The sequence below is a fragment of the Jaculus jaculus genome, chromosome 9 (genome assembly GCF_020740685.1).
Source record: "Jaculus jaculus isolate mJacJac1 chromosome 9, mJacJac1.mat.Y.cur, whole genome shotgun sequence".
NCBI classification, from domain to species: domain Eukaryota; kingdom Metazoa; phylum Chordata; class Mammalia; order Rodentia; family Dipodidae; genus Jaculus; species Jaculus jaculus.
The window spans coordinates 94559290-94578354 of record NC_059110.1 but is presented as its reverse complement, the minus strand read 5'-3'; the positions used below and the strand labels follow the sequence as shown (position 1 = coordinate 94578354).

General features: G+C 40.3%; 1 protein-coding gene across 1 annotated transcript in view; it reads left to right on the top strand.

Annotated features, from left to right (window-relative positions):
• Aatf (apoptosis antagonizing transcription factor) overlaps nt 1-19065 on the top strand; it is a 113696-nt gene that overhangs the window by 71353 nt on the left and 23278 nt on the right. Inside the window, exons 9-11 of the mRNA XM_004664541.3 lie at nt 7232-7299; nt 8907-8987; nt 18599-18670. Coding sequence (XP_004664598.2) covers nt 7232-7299; nt 8907-8987; nt 18599-18670 — 221 coding nt within the window. The remainder of the gene's footprint in view (nt 1-7231; nt 7300-8906; nt 8988-18598; nt 18671-19065) is intronic.

The following is a 19065-nucleotide window of genomic DNA, read 5'->3' as shown; positions in this document are numbered from 1 at the left end:
AATTGAGGACACCTGTACCAGTCCTTGGGAAACCAGTTTTTTAGATAAAAGATCTTTAGATACCAAAGTAATGAAATTAATTCATACACCCTTCTTGAAGTGAGATGAGGATAAATCATATCAATTTAACCATTAAAGAATGAGAAATATGGGCTGAAGAAATGGCTTAGTGGTTAAGGCACTTGCCTGCAAAGCCCAAAGGGCCAAGGTTCTACTCCCCAGAACCCATCCAAGCCAGATACACAAGGTGATACAGGTGTACGAGGTAGCCCACGTGTCTAGGGTTTAATTGCAGTGACTAGAGACCCTGGTGCACCAATTCTCTCCGTTTCTCTCTCTCTCTCATTAACACTCCCCCCTAAAAAATAAAAATTAGAATGAGAAATATTTTAGCATCTTATTCATTTGGATTAAATAGGCTTTGTTTTTGTATTTAATTCAGTTACTCTTTTCCTTTGGGAAAAAAAGTTGGTTCATTATATTCATTTCTTAGTAACAGGCATCAGGTGCTTTCTGGACTTCCTTGGTGTACAGGTAAACAATTCTATTACCAGGGGTTCGGGACGGCCTAGTTTTGTTAGAGGCTGTGTTGTAGGAAAGCCTATGATGGTATGTCAAACGCTGGACCAATCTGAGTGCAGCTCGACCCCTGAGGACGTCCTGCTCGAGCAGCTCCTCAGATGGCAGCCGATTGTCAAGAAGACAGACACTGAGAAGAACCAAGCTGCCATACCTTGGCTTCATTGTTTTTAAATAAAAGGAGTCATGCTATATAATCCCTATATTATTTATTTATTTTAGAGAGACAGAAGGGCCTCAGCCACTACAATTGAACTCCAGATGCTTGCACCACCCAGTGCTCATGTGTAGCCTTTACTTGCCTTGCCCTGGGCGTGTGCCCAGGCTGACTTCGAGGGGTTCGTGCTGTGAGACCTAAAGTCCTTATGAGATTGTCCAAAACACAAAAACATGTCAGCCGGGCCTATGGTGGTTCCATGCGTGCTAAATGTGTCCATGACAGGATCAAGTGAGCTTTCCTTACTGAGGAGCAGAAAATCGTCATGAAGGTGTTGAAGGCACAAGCAGAGAGTTAGAAAGCTAAATAAATATGAAGCTTTTTAAAAAATAATAATAAGAAAAAAAAAAACAGTGAAGCCAGGCATGGAGGTAGTCAACTGTAGTCCCAGCTACTTGGGAGGCTAAGCTGGGAGATTCACTTGAACCCATGAGTTTGAGACGAGCCTGGTCAACATATCAAAATAAAAGAAAAACAATGAAAAAATGTGTGAATAATATAGGAAACAAGAAGCTGTTATTTTCTTCTAGAAGCAATGCCCCCCTCCCCCAGGGAGCTCCTTCAGGGCCATTGCAGGAGAGAGGATGGTGAGCATAGACTGTCTTTGTTCTCTGTGAAGCACATGGTTAACTAGTGGAGGAAGTTAGACACTATAAACAAGTAATCTACTAGTAAAATGTAAATTAAGTACAACAATGTAGTATGTTTGGGAGAGTATGGTTGAAAATGTAAACCTGAGGAAGAAATGATCAAGCTGAGTTAGCCAGTGAGTAGAGGGGATGGGAGGTGAGAAGGTTTGGCCCATGAAATCTTTTCCAGGCATCTCATGCTTAAAAAGGTCTCCATTGACATTGGCATTTCGGGTATAGAAAAAAAAAAAACCTGATGAAACTGGGCCAAGATCCAGTAGGTTACTAAGTTATAGTGAAGAAGTCGGTAAGGAGCTAATGGCATTCTGCATTTTTGTTGTTGTTGTTTTTATGAGAGAGAGAATGACACTCCAGGCCTCCAGCCACTGCAGTTGAACTCCAGATGCATGTGCTATCTTGGGTGCTTGAGTCACTTGTGCATCTGGCTTGCATGGGACCTGGCGAGTAAAACATAGGTCCTTAGGCTTTGCAGGCAAGCACCTTAACCATTAAGCCATCTCTACAAGCCCTGTTTTGTTTTTGTTTTTTTTCCAAGATTTGGTCTCACACTACCCCAGGCTGACGTGGAACTCACTCTGTAGTACTAGACTAGCCTCGAACTCATAGAGATCCTCTTACCTTTGCCTCCCTAGTGCTAAAATTAAACATGTGTGCCACCGTGCCCACCTTGTGTCCTGCATTTTGAAAATAGTGCTCCTATTACAGGAGAGACAAGGGTAAAATGAGAAGAAATCAAGACAGTAACTTGTTGGACCATGTCTGCCTTAGTCTTTATTGCTTTTCCAGTGCACTCAATAAATATTAGTGGGGTAAAAAAAAGATAATAGTAGCCTTACTAGGGCTGGAGAAATGGCTTAGTGGTTAAGGCACTTGGCTGCAAAGCCAAAGGACCCAGATTCAATTCCCTAGGACCCACATAAGCCAGATGTACAGGTGGTGCATGCATCTGGAGTTCATTTGCAGAAGCTGGAGGTCCTGGTATGCCCATTCTCCTCTTTCTGCCCCCCCCCAACAAACAAATAAATAAATGTATGTTTTGAAATTTTTAGAGCTTTTATCTAAGTCTATTTTATTGATGTATTTTTTATTTATTTGAGAGAGTGATAGGCAGAGAGTACGGGTGCACAGGGCCCTCCTGCCACTAGATGAACTCCAGATGCACGCATCACTTTGTGTATCTTGCTTTACGAGAGTACTGAAGAATTGAACGTGGGCTTTCAGGTGTCTTTAACCACTGACTCATCTCTCCAGCCCCATTTAAGTCTTTTTTGTGCTGTATAACTAAATACCACAGACTGGGTCATCTATCAAGACTAAAGGTTTATTTTTTCATAGTTTTGGAGGTTGAGAAGCCCAAGATCAAAGCAAGTTCAGATGTCTGGTGAGGCTGGCTCCCCATTTCTAATGCATCTTGTTGCTGAGTTATTTGGAGGAGAGGAATGCTGTGTTTAGGTGGCAGAAGTTATAAAGACACTTACCTCATCCATGGGGAAAGAGCCCTCATGACTCCTTCACGTCCTAAGGCCACATTCCCTTTAATATTGCATTGGGGATTAGGTTTCCAACACATGAATTTTGGAGGACACATTAAGACCATAGAAACTTGAAAGTCTTGAAGAGAGTAAGGGCAGCCATTCAGTTTTTCTAGAAGGCATTCTGCGCCTGCGTGGAAGATTGTACCACTAGGTGCTAGCATTCTGTTTGTGAGGAGAGGAGGTGAAGAGGTCACAGGAGTTGGCACAGAGCTTTCTACTTGTACTTCACCCCAGCCTTCTGTATTCCTACCCTGAAGCTTCTGCAGCTGAATTTTTCAAAACTAACCTTCTTAGCCAGGCATGATAGCACACACCTTTAGTCCCAGCACTCAGGAGGATAAGGTAGGAGTATTATTATGAGATCAAGGCCAGTCGATGGCTACAGAATGAGTTACAGGTCATCCTGAGCTAGAATAACACCATGCCTTAAAAAAGTAAATAAATACACAACTAAACTGCCTTTTCTTCATTGTGAGTTGCCACATGTAGCTGGTCATTAGGCTGTGGGACAGTGGGGGTAGTAAAGAAGACGCAAGTGGTAGGCTGCTTCCTCCTCCCACCCTCCATGATAACTGCCCCTCTAAGAGCTGATTCTCCCAGGGGTACCATGGAACCAAGAGGCTCCACCCTCATCCTAACATCCTCTGGCACTTGGGTAATAACTGCCTTTTGCTCCTCAATCTCGTGCTGATTTAGAAGATTTTATGAAAGTGTCCCTTCATTAGTGCCCTGCTTTCTTGAGGGCTTGTACAATTATTCTTCATTGCATTTTAGAGGAGCCTAGTTAGAAAGAAGAGATATAAATTCAGTTGCCATTTTTAGCTGATTGTGGCATGCATGTAACTAAGTGTTCACCAGTATTGACAGTACCCTTCTTCATGTGTGCTTTCATAGGTTCAGTAGGTTTTGGTGGGCTTGTCCAGAAACCAAACCTCATCTACGATTTTCCCATAGAGAAGCAAGCCTTTCAGAGTTGACACTCGAGGGATATAATAGGCTTGAACAGAAATACTTCATAGATGTTGCCATTTTCTGAGTCACATAGAAAATTGCTATAAATATATCATTTTGTTGAAATAATAACCTCTAATAAGTGAAACAGAAACTTGAATTTTTTTTAAATTATTTATTTATTTGAGAGTGACAGACACAGAGAGAGAGACAGATAGAGGGAGAGAGAGAGAATGGGCGCGCCAGGGCTTCCAGCCTCTGCAAACGAACTCCAGACGCGTGCGCCCCCTTGTGCATCTGGCTAACGTGGGACCTGGGGAACCGAGCCTCGAACCGGGGTCCTTAGGCATCACAGGCAAGCGCTTAACCGCTACGCCATCTCTCCAGCCCGAAACTTGAATTTTAATAGAAAGTTTGTTCATAAAATTAGGCTATGAAAATTGAACTCAGAAAAATCAAATTCTTGAGCCAGTATCCCTAAAGCTTCATTTTTCAGCAGCTTTTATGAAAACAAGTTTCCTAACTGAATTTAAATCCAGTGACAGTGATAGCTATAGGAAATAGTCATTATTTTAATTGTGTGGAGAATTTTTGGTGTGTTGTATTGTGCTTCATTTTCATTTCTATGTTGGAAACAGAGTCTTGTGAGGTCTTAAACTGAGGGAACTAGATTTAGCTAGATAGATCAATAGCATCTTTCTTCACCACAAATGACTATAAAAAGCCATGTGAGAATGAAGGCCAGGCTGTATATTACAGAGTGCCTTAAAGAAAATGCCGACCAACTTGGTGTTTGAATGGCGGGCTGCTGCAGTGTAATAGAACCTCTGCACTTGTACAGTGCCAATTTCCAGCCTTTGTCAGGGCACATGGAGCTCTCTTCCAGATGAGGTTGCCTCTGTTGTGCTGGGGCAGCCTTCCATGAACATTTGCTCCCTAGTGGCCATAATTGTCCAGCCTTTAGGGAATCAGGGGTGATTAAGAAACCCAGAAATGGTGGTTGTAATCTCTTATGTGGCTAGAACAAGGTAAAGGCAATAAAACATAGTCCTTCTATTATTTTCTTACCTTTCTATCTTCACTTTATTTAAAAACATTATTATTAACCTCTCCCCCACCCATTCCCCAACCTTGCTGCTTACAGACTATTGACTAGGACCCAGAGCCCATTTGTGCTGAGCCTCAGGGGCAGCTGTTTACACAGCGGTGGTGTTACATAGGTTTACTCGGTCGTGTGTCTGTGTAGCACTGGATTTGGATCTTGTATTTAGCTGCCAGAAGTGACTGTGATGAAGTAGGAGAGATAAACTGATAGATTGGCTGCCAGAAAGATGTTGGGAATCAATCAGATAAACAGGGTAGAGAAATAGCTTGCTGTTTTCTAGGGATAATAAACCAGTGGCCTCTGGTCCCTGCATTTTTAAACGTAATTGCTGTGGTAATAGTGTCCAAAATAAGCAAATGAAAAAAATATCACAGGAGGATTTCTAATTGCGATTGAGATGTTCTTTTCCCTTTTGCAATAAAGATGCATCTTATGGAAGGGAATATTTTTACAAATTTGTTTTATTTCTTCCATTGCCTACTTAACATAAACAAATGAAAATTAGAAAGTCACCTACTTTCATAGGAATTTATTTATTTCTCCATCCTCCCCATAGGCTTTAGCTCTTTACCGTGGTGAAATGTCTGTATTGCTACTATGCCTTACCTAGAAAATGATTGCTTATTTTTGTGAAGAAACACAGTTTAAAGTTAAGCCTATTGATAGATGATTAACAGGAACTAGTTTATTTGAGATTTCTCTGAAGTGCTTGGAATTTTATTCTCTGTTACTATTTATGTGCATGTCACTTGAATAGGAGAGATACTGTCTAGTTTTATTATTATAAATTAAAATTTTCCTTTAGTGTTCAGCTTTAAATTCCATTGCATCTCTCTACATAGGACTGTAAGATTCCATGCAGATTTCTAAGTCTATGTGAAAGGTATAGATGAAGACTTTTAATGGATGCAGTGGAATACCCAGGATTGAGAGGAGAATGGGACAGTAATTTAGTATTCCCTTGGTGTTAAATGTAGAGGAGAGAGACTGACCCCTGTGTAATTGTCATGAACACAAATGACTTCCTTTTGTTCCTTATAAGTTTTTAGGCTGAGTGTGTTGGTGTCCTGTCTGGTTAAGTCACTTGGTAGCTAGCATGGTAGAATAGCAGCTGTGGAAAGCAAGAGGATGAAGTCCATTTTCTATCATGTAGTCAAGACTTTTGCCTGAGGAGGATCTTCCTGACTGCTGGAGGTTTTAGTTCGGAAGTTAATCACGCACCACTATGCCACTGGTGGGAAGCAAATGCACTTTCCTTTCTCCACACAACCCTTCCCACCTGACCTTTTAACGATTCTCCATTGATACCAATGGGGTGGACAAAACTAGTCATGAAAACAATGAAAAAATTTTGCACACTCATTGATCCATTTGAAATGAACTGAGTGCTATAAGTCTTCCAAATGGACTTCCATCCCCAGCTATTGTGATAGCCACCTTTTAAAGATAGTTTATCAGCTGAAGCATTTGTCTAAGGATACAGTACCCACATTAACCAGATGCACAAGGTGGCATAGGCATCTGGAGTTTGTTTGCAGTGGCTAGAGACCCTGGCACGCCCATTCTATCTGCCTCTCTTTTGCAAAATAAATAACTTTAGCCAGGCGTGGTAGACATGACTTTAATCCCAGCACTTGGAAAGCAGAGGTCGGAGGATTGCTGAGACTACATAGTGAATCCCAGGTCAGCCTGGGCCAGAGTGAGACCCTACCTTGAAAAACCAAAAAATAAATAAATAACTAAAAAATAAAAACCTCATTCTTTAAAAATTATATATGTAGGCTGGAGAGATGGATTAGCAATTATGGCATTTGCCTGCAAAGCCAAAGGACCTTGGTTTGATTCCCCAGGACCCATGTAAACCAGATGCACAAGATGGCACATGCATCTGGAGTTTGTTTGCAGTGACTGGAAGCCCTGGTGCACCCATTCTCTCCCTCCCTCTCTCCCTCTCTCTCTCTCCCTCTCTCGCTCTCAAATAGATAGATAGTTGAATTTTAAAAATTATATATGTATATATGTAAATATAAAAGGGCTAATTGAAATTCAGTTATGTTTCTGCCACTGGGTTGTTCTTTATTGATTGTAGTTTAAGAGCTATCACTATGCCATTCAGAATTTCTTCTGTGCCCTTTTATAGTTAGTTGGTATTGGGAGTTAATAAATAAGTCATTTACTTTCCTTTTTCCCCTAGCTTCTTCGAGAACTCATAGAACGGAAGACCAGCTCCTTGGATCCCAATGATCAGGTGGCTATGGGAAGGTAATTCAGAAATGGTTTTTTACTCATTCAGACACCCCATGTTGTAGTTTTTCCCCTTTGAGTCCCTTTAATTCTGCCTCCAAGGCAGTGATTGGTTCTATAATTATCAAAGGCTTTCTTATGCTCTTTGGCCCGAATGGAGGCTGTTATTATATCCATATCAATCTACTGACCAGTGTATAAAAAGCTGTCACCTAAACGTGTGCTCTCAGCTGTCAGAATGTGGCACTGTGCACAACAGGTTCCTTGCTCAGAGGAGAAATTGCTTTGTTAGCCTGCCCTAATTTAGACCTCCACCCCTTCAGTAAAAGCTTCAGCACAATTAGAAATGGAATGTGGCAGCATTACCCAGATGTCAGGGTAGAATGCAAAGTAGTGAAGGAAGGCACTTGTGTGTATGCCTCATCCTGTGGTGGAAATAAGAAGGGCATTTAGAGTGCTACCTAATGAATAGTGTACATTTAAATAGCCAGGAACCATAATTTGCAAAAACAGGATAGGAAACAAAAGCTGTATGTGCCAGGATGGGATTCTAGACAGAACAGCATTTGAGAAAGCAATGAAAAATTTGTGTTGATGAAATAATTTTATTTGAGTAGAACATTATTTGAATTTTAGGTTAGGATAGTATTGATATTTCCTATGTTTGGAATGTTGTGGAGGGCTGTTCACCATAAATTTAATGTGATAGAGCAAATTGCATTTAAGTGGCGATTATATTGTACATTTATCTGACTTTACAATAAAATAGATTATGGTAATTAAGATTATATTAAGATTACAGTAATTGGATTTTCCTAGATTTTTTTTTCTGATGTTGAGTTTCTGTTGTATAAATCAGGTAAGATGACTAGCTGCTGCTGCTGTTTCTCTTTCACATTTGTTCATAGGAACAATTTGGAAACCTTACCTAACCCAGCATTTCTTATTTGGAAAACTAATTTCTTTGTATCTTAAACAAATCCTGATCCAAACAGACCAACTGTAAAAATAAGATAGACAATCTGGGAAATTTGAAGACTGAATATTTGATTTTTTTTTTAGGTGTGATAATGATACTGAGATTAATTAGCGGGGAAGGAGTCCTTATCTTTTGTCAATACATACTGAAATATTTGTATATAAAGTGATAATAAATAACTCTAGTGGCAAATTGTTAAAAATTAGAGAACAGAAGCAAAATCCTTTGAATATTAGAGTAAGGAAAATAAGAGGTAGAGAATTGGTGTACTCAGACCAACCAGCAGTTGCAGGTGGTGCGAGCACATGTGTACAGCTGAAACACAGGAGAACCCTAGGCAGTTAGGCTGGGTGCCATAGGTTTTCCTGCAGCCTGGTGGATTAAGTGCTTGTCATAGCAACTCCAGATACTGAGGAGCATTGTTAACCAAAGTCGCTGTAGAGTTTCCCAGCTGCCATTTGATTTCTACTATTAAACAAGTCCTCTCCAATTGATTAGTCACTTTGGCCCAAGACTATCTTAAGGTGTTTGATATACATCTGTGATTTCTTTCTGCAGGGTTGTTAGTGAGAAAAATTCCAATTTGTCCATATTTATAACTGTTTCTGTGAGTGATGATGCATAACATTGCCTGTGAATTTTCCAGGCAGTGGCTTGCGATCCAGAAACTACGAAGCAAGATCCGAAAGAAGGTAGATAGGAAAGCCAGCAAAGGAAGGAAACTAAGGTGAGTTTTTAAGAAAACAATGTTAACATGATGTGATACACCTCTGCTCTTTCATTTTGGCTATTGTGGCATTTTTCTCTTCTGATGATTCATGCTTTTTTGAAGACATATATTTTATTATTTGAGAGAGAGGTAGAGAATGGACGTGCCAGGGCCTCTAGCCACTGAAAATGAACTCCAGATGCATGTGCCACCTTGTCTATCTGGTTTATATGGGTCCTAGGCAATCGAACTTGGCTCCTTAGGCTTCACAGGCAAACACCTTAACCACTAAGCCACCTCTCTGAAGCTCTGGCTTTGTTTTTTGAGACATGATCTATCTATGTATCCAGACTAGACTTGAACTCACAGTCCTCTTGCCTCAGTAGGATAACTTGGGAGGCAGAGGTAAGAGGATTGCTTTGAGTTTGAGGCCTCCGTGAGACTATATAGTAAATTCCAGGTCAGCCTGGGCTAGTGGGAGACCTTACCTCAAGGAACCAAAAAAAGTTAGGATATGTGTTGGAGAAGCAAATGCGTTTCTGTTATGGCAAAAAAAAAAAAAAAAGTAACTTAGAACATGAATCTTGTTTCTTACATTGAGATACATTTCTCAGAATTTTATTTATCAGGGGCGTCTGACATTACTTAGATGTTAAAGCACTTGCAAAATCTAATAGTCTGGGTTTGATTTTCCAGGACCCAAAGCGGGATGCACAATGGGGCATATGCATGTGGAGTTTGTTTGTAGCAGCCAAAAATCCTAGCATGCCCATTCTCCTTCCCTCTCCCCTCCCCTAGCAAGCAAATAAGTAAATAAATAAATAATTTTATTTATCAGGTTGAAAGAAACTAATAGAATTTTGTTTTCATAGAAGTTGCTTTATTATATTGGTGTATAAAACTAATTTTATTAAACTGTTTATTAAAGGTATATGTCCAGTTTAAAACCTGATAATGATTGAAATCCTTTCAAGTCCATACATCCAGAGGCATTAAAATCTTACTGTAACAATGTAAAAGACCCATCCTGTTCAAATAAACCTCAACCCTAAAATGTAAGATGTGGTATCAGTGTCCGTCCTAGGTTAGGACCTGAGGTTGGATTCAGAATATGTTGAATTTGATACAACTTTGAGTTTAGAGATAGATTTTTTTTCTCCCCAAGGAAGGGTTTTACTCTAGTCCAGGCTGCCCTGGAATTCACTATGTATTCTCAGGGTGGCCTCAAACTCATGGGATCCTCCTACCTCTGCCTCCCGAGTGCTGGGATTAAAGGCGTGCGCCACCATACCCAGCTAGAGATATATTTTGAGACAAGAGAATGATGTAGATATTTACTGGTTGGTAGTTTGAAAGCAACTTAATTGCTGTTTCCCAAGGAATATGCAATGTGATAAGAATCTAGAGTGAGAATGTAGACGGTCCACAGCGATGTCAGTAATGTGCATGATAGCGAGAGGGAGAGGAGCCCATAAAGAATGCTGAGGAAGGAGGACAAGAGAGTAAGGCAAAGCAGTGAGTACTGGACAATGTTGAACAAGGGGCAGGAATGCCCAACAATCATAGAACAAGGGACTCTCTAGGCTAGAAATGCTTGTGGGATTTCAGTACAAACTTACTGTCTTGATTGGTTTGTCTCATGAAAGCCTTTGAGTACTAGTTGATATGTTTCCTAAAGGTCATGCATAATTCTAGTTATTAATTATACACAGATGGAATGATCTCTTCTGAGACACTTATCAATTTCAAAGGGAATGAGAAATATCTAGTAGATCCCACTTTAACTAAAGATTCAAGATTAGCACCACCAGTAGTAAGTCATATCTAGCTAGGCAGAGTGGCACACAACATTAATCCCAGCACTGAAGAGGCTGAGGTAGGAGGATTGCCCTGAGTTCAAGGTCAGCCTGGGACTATGCTTCGAAAACAACCACCAAAAATACATATCCCTATGCCTTCAGTAGAACACATTTGAGGTATTCTTGCCCCAAATGCCTAATCTCAGCCTCATTTTAAAATATCATTCAAATCTAAAATGTGAAGCATTCTATAGAGTAACTGACCAATTCTCTTTAAAAGGTCTGGGGAGCTTTTATTGTTCTCCAGATATTTGGTGGTTGCTTTTGGTTGGATGCTGTCTCGCACCTAGTGCAGGAAGGTAGCAGCCACAAAGACAACAAAAGGGTCTCTGGAGGGTTCCAGAGAAGGCTTAGCAGTTAAGGTGCTTGCCTGCAAAGCCAAAGAACCCAGGTTCAATTCCCCAGTACTCATGCAAGTCAGATGCACAAGGTGGAGCATGCATCTGGAATTTGTTTGCAGTGGCTGGAGGCCCTGGTGTGCCTCTTCTCTCTCTACCTCTACCTCTCTCTCTCTCTCAAATAATAAATAAATAAATAGAATAAAAATTTTTACCATGGGATATTGTTTACAGTTACGGAAGTTGACAATAAAAATTTTTTTTCAAGTCTCTGGAGTCAATCAGCTCTCAACTGAAACTTGTTATGAAAAATGGAAAGTACATATGAGGTACAAGTGGCCCCTAAGGATGATTAGACAGCACAAAGTGACATTGGTCATTCTCATCAACAACTACCCTGCTTTAAGGAAATCTGAAAGAGAATACTATGCTGCATTGACCAAAACTGGTGTCCGCTGGGCATGGTGGCACACACCTTTAATCTCAGCACTTAGGAGGCAGAAGTAAGAGGATCGCCATGAGTTTGAGGCCACCCTGAGACTATATAGTGAATTCTAGGTCAGCCTGAGCTAGAGCAACTCCTTACCTCGAAAAACCAAAAAATATAAAACAAAACGAAAAAACTTGTGTCCATCACTACAGTGGCAATGATGCTGAGTAGGGCACAGCATGTGGAAAATATAACACAATGTGCAGACTGGCTATTGTCATTGTTTATGTAAATTGATAACTCTAGGGGGAGCTGAGTAAAGGTATCTATGAGCTCTACTATTTTTACTACTTTTCTTTCTTTCTTTCTTTTTTTTTCCAAGTTAGGGTCTTGGCTGACCTGGAATTCATGATGTATTCTTAGGATGGCCTCAAACTCATGGCAGTCCTCCTACCTTGGCCTCCCAAGTGCTGGGATTAAAAGTGTGCACCACCATGCCTGGCTTATTTTTACAACTTTTCTGTAAGTCAAAAATAATTACAAAGTAAAGAGGAAAGTATTAGGCTCATTCCTGTAAGCAAGTCTATTTGTGGAGGGGGAAGGGCTATTTTTACTTGGCTCCCTTATAAATGTGTGAAATGTAGTGACAATTACCAGACATACACATGTGTGTGTATGCACATGTATGTGTAACTAACACATTCTCATCACACTTATTTTAACTCTAAACATTTACTAAGTTGATACCTAAAACTAGAAACAATCCAGGCTTTGAAGTCAAACTGCCTAGGCTTGAGATCAGACTCATCCATTTACTGGTCTTGAGTTGAGCAAGTTACTTAACATCTCTGTGCTTTAATTTCTTTATCTATGAAATGAGTATAATAATTGAAGTCACATCTTATAGGGTTGTTGGCAGATTAAGTGAACTAATTCATATAGAGTGCATAGAGAAGATAAGTAACTTACCCAGCATTACAGAGCTTGTAAGTAGCAAATTGGTCTGATTCCAGAGCCTGTGCTTCTAACCTCTGCATGTGGAGTTGCTGCATGAGCAGTACCAGCTGGCCTCTGCAGACACCAAAAGGACATGTTGGTGGCACACACATCGTGCATGGATCTGTGACAGTCTTTGGGAATACTGAAAAGATTAAATGAGGTGGTCTGGGCTAATTTTCTTAAACAGGACTTCAGGAAAAACAGGTAGGGTATGCCACATGTCATCACTCACAAGGTCTCACTATCCAACAGTTCTTTCTCTCTTTTTTATTTTTTATTTTTAAAATTTTTTGTTCATTTTTTATTTATTTATTTGAGAGCGACAGACATAGAGAGAAAGACAGATGGCGGGAGAGAGAGAGAATGGGCGCGCCAGGGCTTCCAGCCACCGCAAACGAACTCCAGACGCGTGCACCCCCTTGTGCATCTGGCTAACGTGGGACCTGGGGAACCGAGCCTCAAACCAGGGTCCTTAGGCTTCACAGGCAAGCGCTTAACCGCTAAGCCATCTCTCCAGCCCCAGTTCTTTCTTCTTAATGGAGTTAGAAAGATAAGATTTCCAGACAAGTTATACCAAAGATTAGCTTGCGGAGGGCGCGGGAGGGAGGGAGGGTACTGTAGATTCTTGTTTATCTGAAACTCACTATGTCATCTCAGGGTGGCCTTGAACTCACCCTGATCCCGCTGATCCTCCTACCTCTGCCTCCCAACTGCTGGGTTAAAGACATACACTACCACACCCAGCTTAAATAATTAGGATTTTTGATAATCAATATTTTAGGTAGAATTATATATAAGTGAATTTACTTATGGCTTACTTAGAAGTCATTAATGTAATCAAGTTAAGCTCTGCACCTTAATGATGTGGTAACACACACCGGTATCCCAGCATTCTGGAGAGAGAGACAGTATTGTAAGTTTGATACCAGCCTGAGCTACAGAAGGAAACCATGTTTTAAAAACAGAAAAAATAGCCAGGTGTGGTGGCACATGCCTTTAATCCCAGCACTTGGGAGTTAGAGGTAGGAGGACCACTGTGAGTTTGAGGCCACCCTGAGACTACATAGTGAATTCCAGGGCAGCATGGACTAGAGTGAGACCCTGCCTCGAAAAATCGAAAAACAAAAAACAGAAAAACAAAAGTAAAATTCTCCATTTCTTAATAATGTGTTCTTTGGGCACAGAGAAGTGTAGCTGTATAGTTAAGCACTTGCCATGCTTGAGGCCCTGGGTTTAATCCCTCAGCCCAGTAAAAGAAAGAAAGAAAGCTGTTTTATTATGCTAGTCTTCCACAACAAAATTACACTTATCTTTTCTTAGTATGATTGGTAAAAGTTGTTCTAATATTAAACATAACACCTGTCCTATTGAGAGGTGATGAAATACATTGTATTAAGTACATTTTCTAAATTGTCGTTTTAATCTGATTGTTTCTTAAAGTCTGCCTCTTGTGACAGCTAGTAGTTATTGAAAATTCTGTTTTAGAGTGTGAAGCTATTCTAAAGAGCAGTAGTGCCATCCAGTAAAGATATGTATTATACATATATAATTTTAAATGTTTCAGTAGTCACATTAAGAAGTGAAAGGAGGACTGAGGAAATGGCTTAGCAGTTAAGGCATTTGCCTGCAAAGCCAGAGGACCCTGGTTCGTTTCCCACAGGACCCACATAAGCCAGATGTGCAAGGAGGCACATGCATCTAAAGTTCATTTGCAGTGGCTAGAGGGCATTGCATGCCCAGTCTCTTTCTCTCTATCTGCCCCTCCTCAAATAATAATAAATAAATAAGATGATTAAAAAAAACCTGAAAGGGAAGCTGGGTGTGGTGGTGCACGCCTTTAATCCCAGCACTTGGGAGGCAGAGGTAGGAGGATCACCCTGAGTTTGAGGCCACCTTGAGACTACAAAGTTAATTCTAGGTCAGCCTGGGCCAGAGTGAGACCCTACCTCAAAATAAACAAGCAAACAAACAAACAAACAAATAAAGAAAGAAAGAAAGGAAGGAAGGAAATAGATACACTTCATTTTAATAATATGCTTCATTTAACCTTATACATCAAAGATATGAATACAGCAGTTTATTATTTAAACATTATTAATGATTGGTATTATATTCTTTTGGCCTCAGGTTTTCAGATTCTAGTTCTTGTCTCAGTGTATCTCAATTCGTATTATTCAGAAAGTGAGTTGAGCCTGTCTTTGGACATAGTTAGGAATAGTGTTTGCTTTTCTGTGGTGGGCATGGAAGAGTTGTTTGTTGGTGGTGCTTAGTATTGAACCCATGACCTTGTACATTAGAAGCACTCTACCACTGACCTGCACCCCAGTTCCTATATATGTATATGTATGTATGTAAGCACACATTATATGAGCTCTATATATACACATACAGTTTTGTATGAGTGGGGGTTTTGCTTTTAAGGTAAGGTCTTTCTATATGGCCTTCCCTGGCTTTGAACTCCTACACTCAAATGATTCTTCTGCCTCAGCTGCTGCTGCTTTTTTGTTTTCTGAGATAGAGTCTTATTCTAGCCCAGGCTGACCTGTAATTTATTCGCTGTGTAGTCTTCAGTGGCCTTGAACTCACAGCAATCCTCCTACCTCTGCTTCCTGAGAGCTGGGATTAAAGACCTGCACCACTACCTGCTAGGCATGGTAGCATATGCCTTTAATCCCAGCACTCGGGAGGCAGAGGTAGGAGGATTGCTGTGAGTTCAAAGCCACCTTGAGACTACATAGTGAATAAATTCCAGGTCAACCTGGGCTAAAGTGAAACCCTACCTAAAAAAATAAAACAATAAAAAACAGGGCTGGAGAGATGGCTTAGCAGTTAAAAGCACTTGCCTGTGAAGCCTGAGGACCCCGGGTCGAGGCTCGATTCTCCAGGACCCACATTAGCCAGATGCACAAGTTGGTGCACGCATCTGGAGTTCGTTTGCAGGGGCCAAGGGCCCTGGCATACCCATTCTCCCTCTATCTGCCTCTTTCTCTCTCTCTGTCCATTGCTTTCAAATAAATAAATAAAAATTTAAAAATAAAAAGCAAACAAAAAAAAACTAAGCAAACATAAACTAGCATTTATGCTTTATATTTAAAGGAAAAGATTATATAAATATGGTCTCTGGTATTGGAAGGATGCATGCATATCTACTAACCAGAAATTTCACATCTTAAATTTCATCCTGTAGAAATATGTGAACCTAGTAATTTATATGTAAATCTTTACTTTTGGGGTTGTTATAACTCAGTGGTATGGTACTTATTTAACATGCACAAAGTCCTCAGTTCAATACCCAGCGCCTCCAATAAAACAAACACTTTTGAGCCACGTGGTAGCTTTTGCCTATAATCCTGGCACTCAAGAGGCCAAGGCAGGAGGATTGACAAGATTTGAGAGCAGTCTGGGCTACAGTGTGAGACCCTGTCTCAAACAGTCTACCTTTCAATTTTGGATTAATAGTCTTATAATAATAGATCAGACTATATAAATACCCGTCAGTAGGATAAAAAGTAAATTCTAATATATTTATACTATGTAATAAGTGTTACATAGTACTCTGAAACTGAAAATAAGATGTATTGTTTAATGGGGGGAAAATATAATGCACAGTACTAAGTCATTTCTACTTAACAAGAATATGTTAGCCAGGCATAGTGGCAAGCGATTTTAATCCTGGCACTCAGGAGGCAGAGGTTAGGAGGATTGCTGTGAGTTTGAGGCCACTCTGAGATGATATAGTGAATTCCAGGTTAGCCTGAGCTAGAGCAAGACTCTACCTCGAAAAAAATATGATAAATAAATAAATAAAATAAATACATAAAAATATTTTATGTGTTTATTTAAGCAAGAGAAAGAAGCAGAGAGGAAGAATGATGGGGCTGAAGAGATGGCTTAGATGCCTGTGAAGCCTAGGGGACCCAGGTTTGATTCCCCAGTACCCACATAAGCCAGCTGCACAAGGTGGCACGTGTCTGGTGTTTGTTTGTAATGGCTGGAGGCCCTAGCATGCCCATTCTTTTTCTCTCTACCTCTTTATCTCAAATAAATAAAAATAAATAATATTTTATATGTGAAAAATATAATGAAGTTAATATCTTTAATTATTAGTAAGTTTTTCTAGAGGACTAGCTCCACTGGGAACTTTACAGTCGTCGAGACACTCCTGCATTTTAATTCTTTTTTAAAAAAATACTTATTATATGTATTAGAGAAGTAGAGAGAATGAACACACCAAGGCCTCATACCACTATAAAATAACTCAAGAAGTATATATCACATTGTGCACTATCTGGCTTTAGGTGGGTACTGGTGACTTGAGCCCAGGCTGTCAGGCTTTGCAGGCAAATGCCTTTAACTGCTGAGCCATTAAACATTTTGGGGGCTGGAAGGATGGCTTAGCAGTTAAGACGCTTGCCTACAAAATCAAAGGACCCAGGTTTGATTCCCCAGGACCCATCTAAGCCAGATGCACATGGTGATGCATGTGTCTGGAGTTCATTTGCAGTGGCTGAAAGCCCTGGCACACCCATTCTCTCTATCTGCCCCCCTCCCCCCTTCTCTCCCTCCCTCCCTCCCCCCCTCTCTCCCTCTCCCCCTCTCCCCCTCTCTTCTCCATATATATATATATATATATATATATATATATATATGTATGTATATGCCTTTTTCTTTCTCAAATATAAAATAAACATTTTTTAAAAGTATTTAAATTATATATTACTTTTTTTTAAATTTGGGTTTTTCGAGGTAGGGTTTCACTGTAGCCCAGACTGACCTGGAATTTACTCTGTAATCTCAGGGTGGCCCTGAACTCATGGCAGTCCTATACCTCTGCCTCCCAAGTGCTGGGATTAAAGGAGTGCGCCATTCCTGGCTAATTATATATTACTTTTAAAGTTTTCTGCATTTTATTTTTTTAGTTTTTATGTTCTATTAATTAAGAGACTTTGTTATATGGACAAATCATGTGTTGATCCCATTCCCCTTCTCTCTGCCCCCTTTGTTTATTTTATTTTTTAATACTAATTTGTTGAGAAAATAAATGATTTTTTTTTTCTAGGTAGGGTTTCACTCTAGCCCAGGCTGACCTGGAATTCACTATGTAGTCTCAAGGTGGCCTCAACCTCACTGCGATCCTCCTACCTCTGCCTCCCAAGTGCTGGAATTAAAGGCGTGCGCCACCATCCCCACCAGAATGAAATTTGAGAAGCTCTGATGTGAATGGTAGAGAATTGAATTATTTGATATGTGTAAACATGTTTCTAAAATTGCAACTTATGTGCACACAAATGTTTAACATATTTTTGTTCGTGGTTCGTATTTTATCCAAGTAGGGGTTTCTAAGCTAGGTATTTCTTTTACTAGGGAACTTAAAAGCACTTTGTATAAAATACCATTTTTCCATTGGCAGGAAGTGTAAGTACAATAACAGAATTTTCATAATACCTCAACTCTGGAGCTTGCACTGAGGCTTGTTCTGAACTCAGTGGTGCTCCTTTAGTTAAGGTGGGGACATGAAAAACCCGGTGGAGTTGTGTGGAGATGATGAGGAGCTATAGACGCCTGTTTGGACCCAGTGAATCAGTGCCAGTGAGTGATGGTTTTGACAAGGTGCTGTTGCCAGCAGGAAGCTTTTGTGACACTGAAAAATGGTTAAGATGCACGCAGAGGAGGAAGGTAGGGGAGTCAGGTCCTCATTGGCTTCTGACTGGCATAATGTTAAGGGTTCAAATATTGCTCAAAGGCTTAGGTATATATTCCTTTTTTTTCCAGCTGTAATATAAATGGATCCGTGTTGAGCTACTGTCACAGTGTACTGCTGTTAGTTATTTTCCTGTAGCATAAGGAAAAATATATTTGTGATTACCTGTGAATCTTGTCCTATTCCACTCTTGAGCCAGTACCCCGGGGTCAGTTAAAGAGTTTGTTAACTGGTAGAATGTGCTTCCTTGGCTAGGTTATGGTTATTAATGTTGCTGCCTATTTATGTCTTGTCTTGTTTAGGTTTCATGTCCTCAGCAAGCTCCTCAGCTTCATGGCACCTATTGACCACACTACCATGAATGATGATGCCAGGTGAGTAATAGATTAATTATGTGTCTCAAATGGCATCATGACAGCCTGATATTGACCTATTCTACCGCCTGTCACCCTCTTGTTTCTTCTTATCAGTTAACCATTTGTCATTCGCATCATAGCAAGGATCTTTGTCACATCTCTTCATTCCCCCATAATTATTACGAAGCCAAGTCAGAATTCATGAATCTCAGCACTGCGTCTGGTGGTTTGTTTTTGCTGTTTTGTTTCAGCCTTAGACCACCTGCCTAGGTCATCTCGAGGACAGTCAGAACTGCACATATGTGAGCTGTATGCATTGGAGGTTTCATGCATATGCTGTCTCTGTAGAATGGCTCCAGACAGTGCTGGAGAAGTGTGCTTCTGTTGTGTTGGCAGAGGTTGCTCTCAGGAAA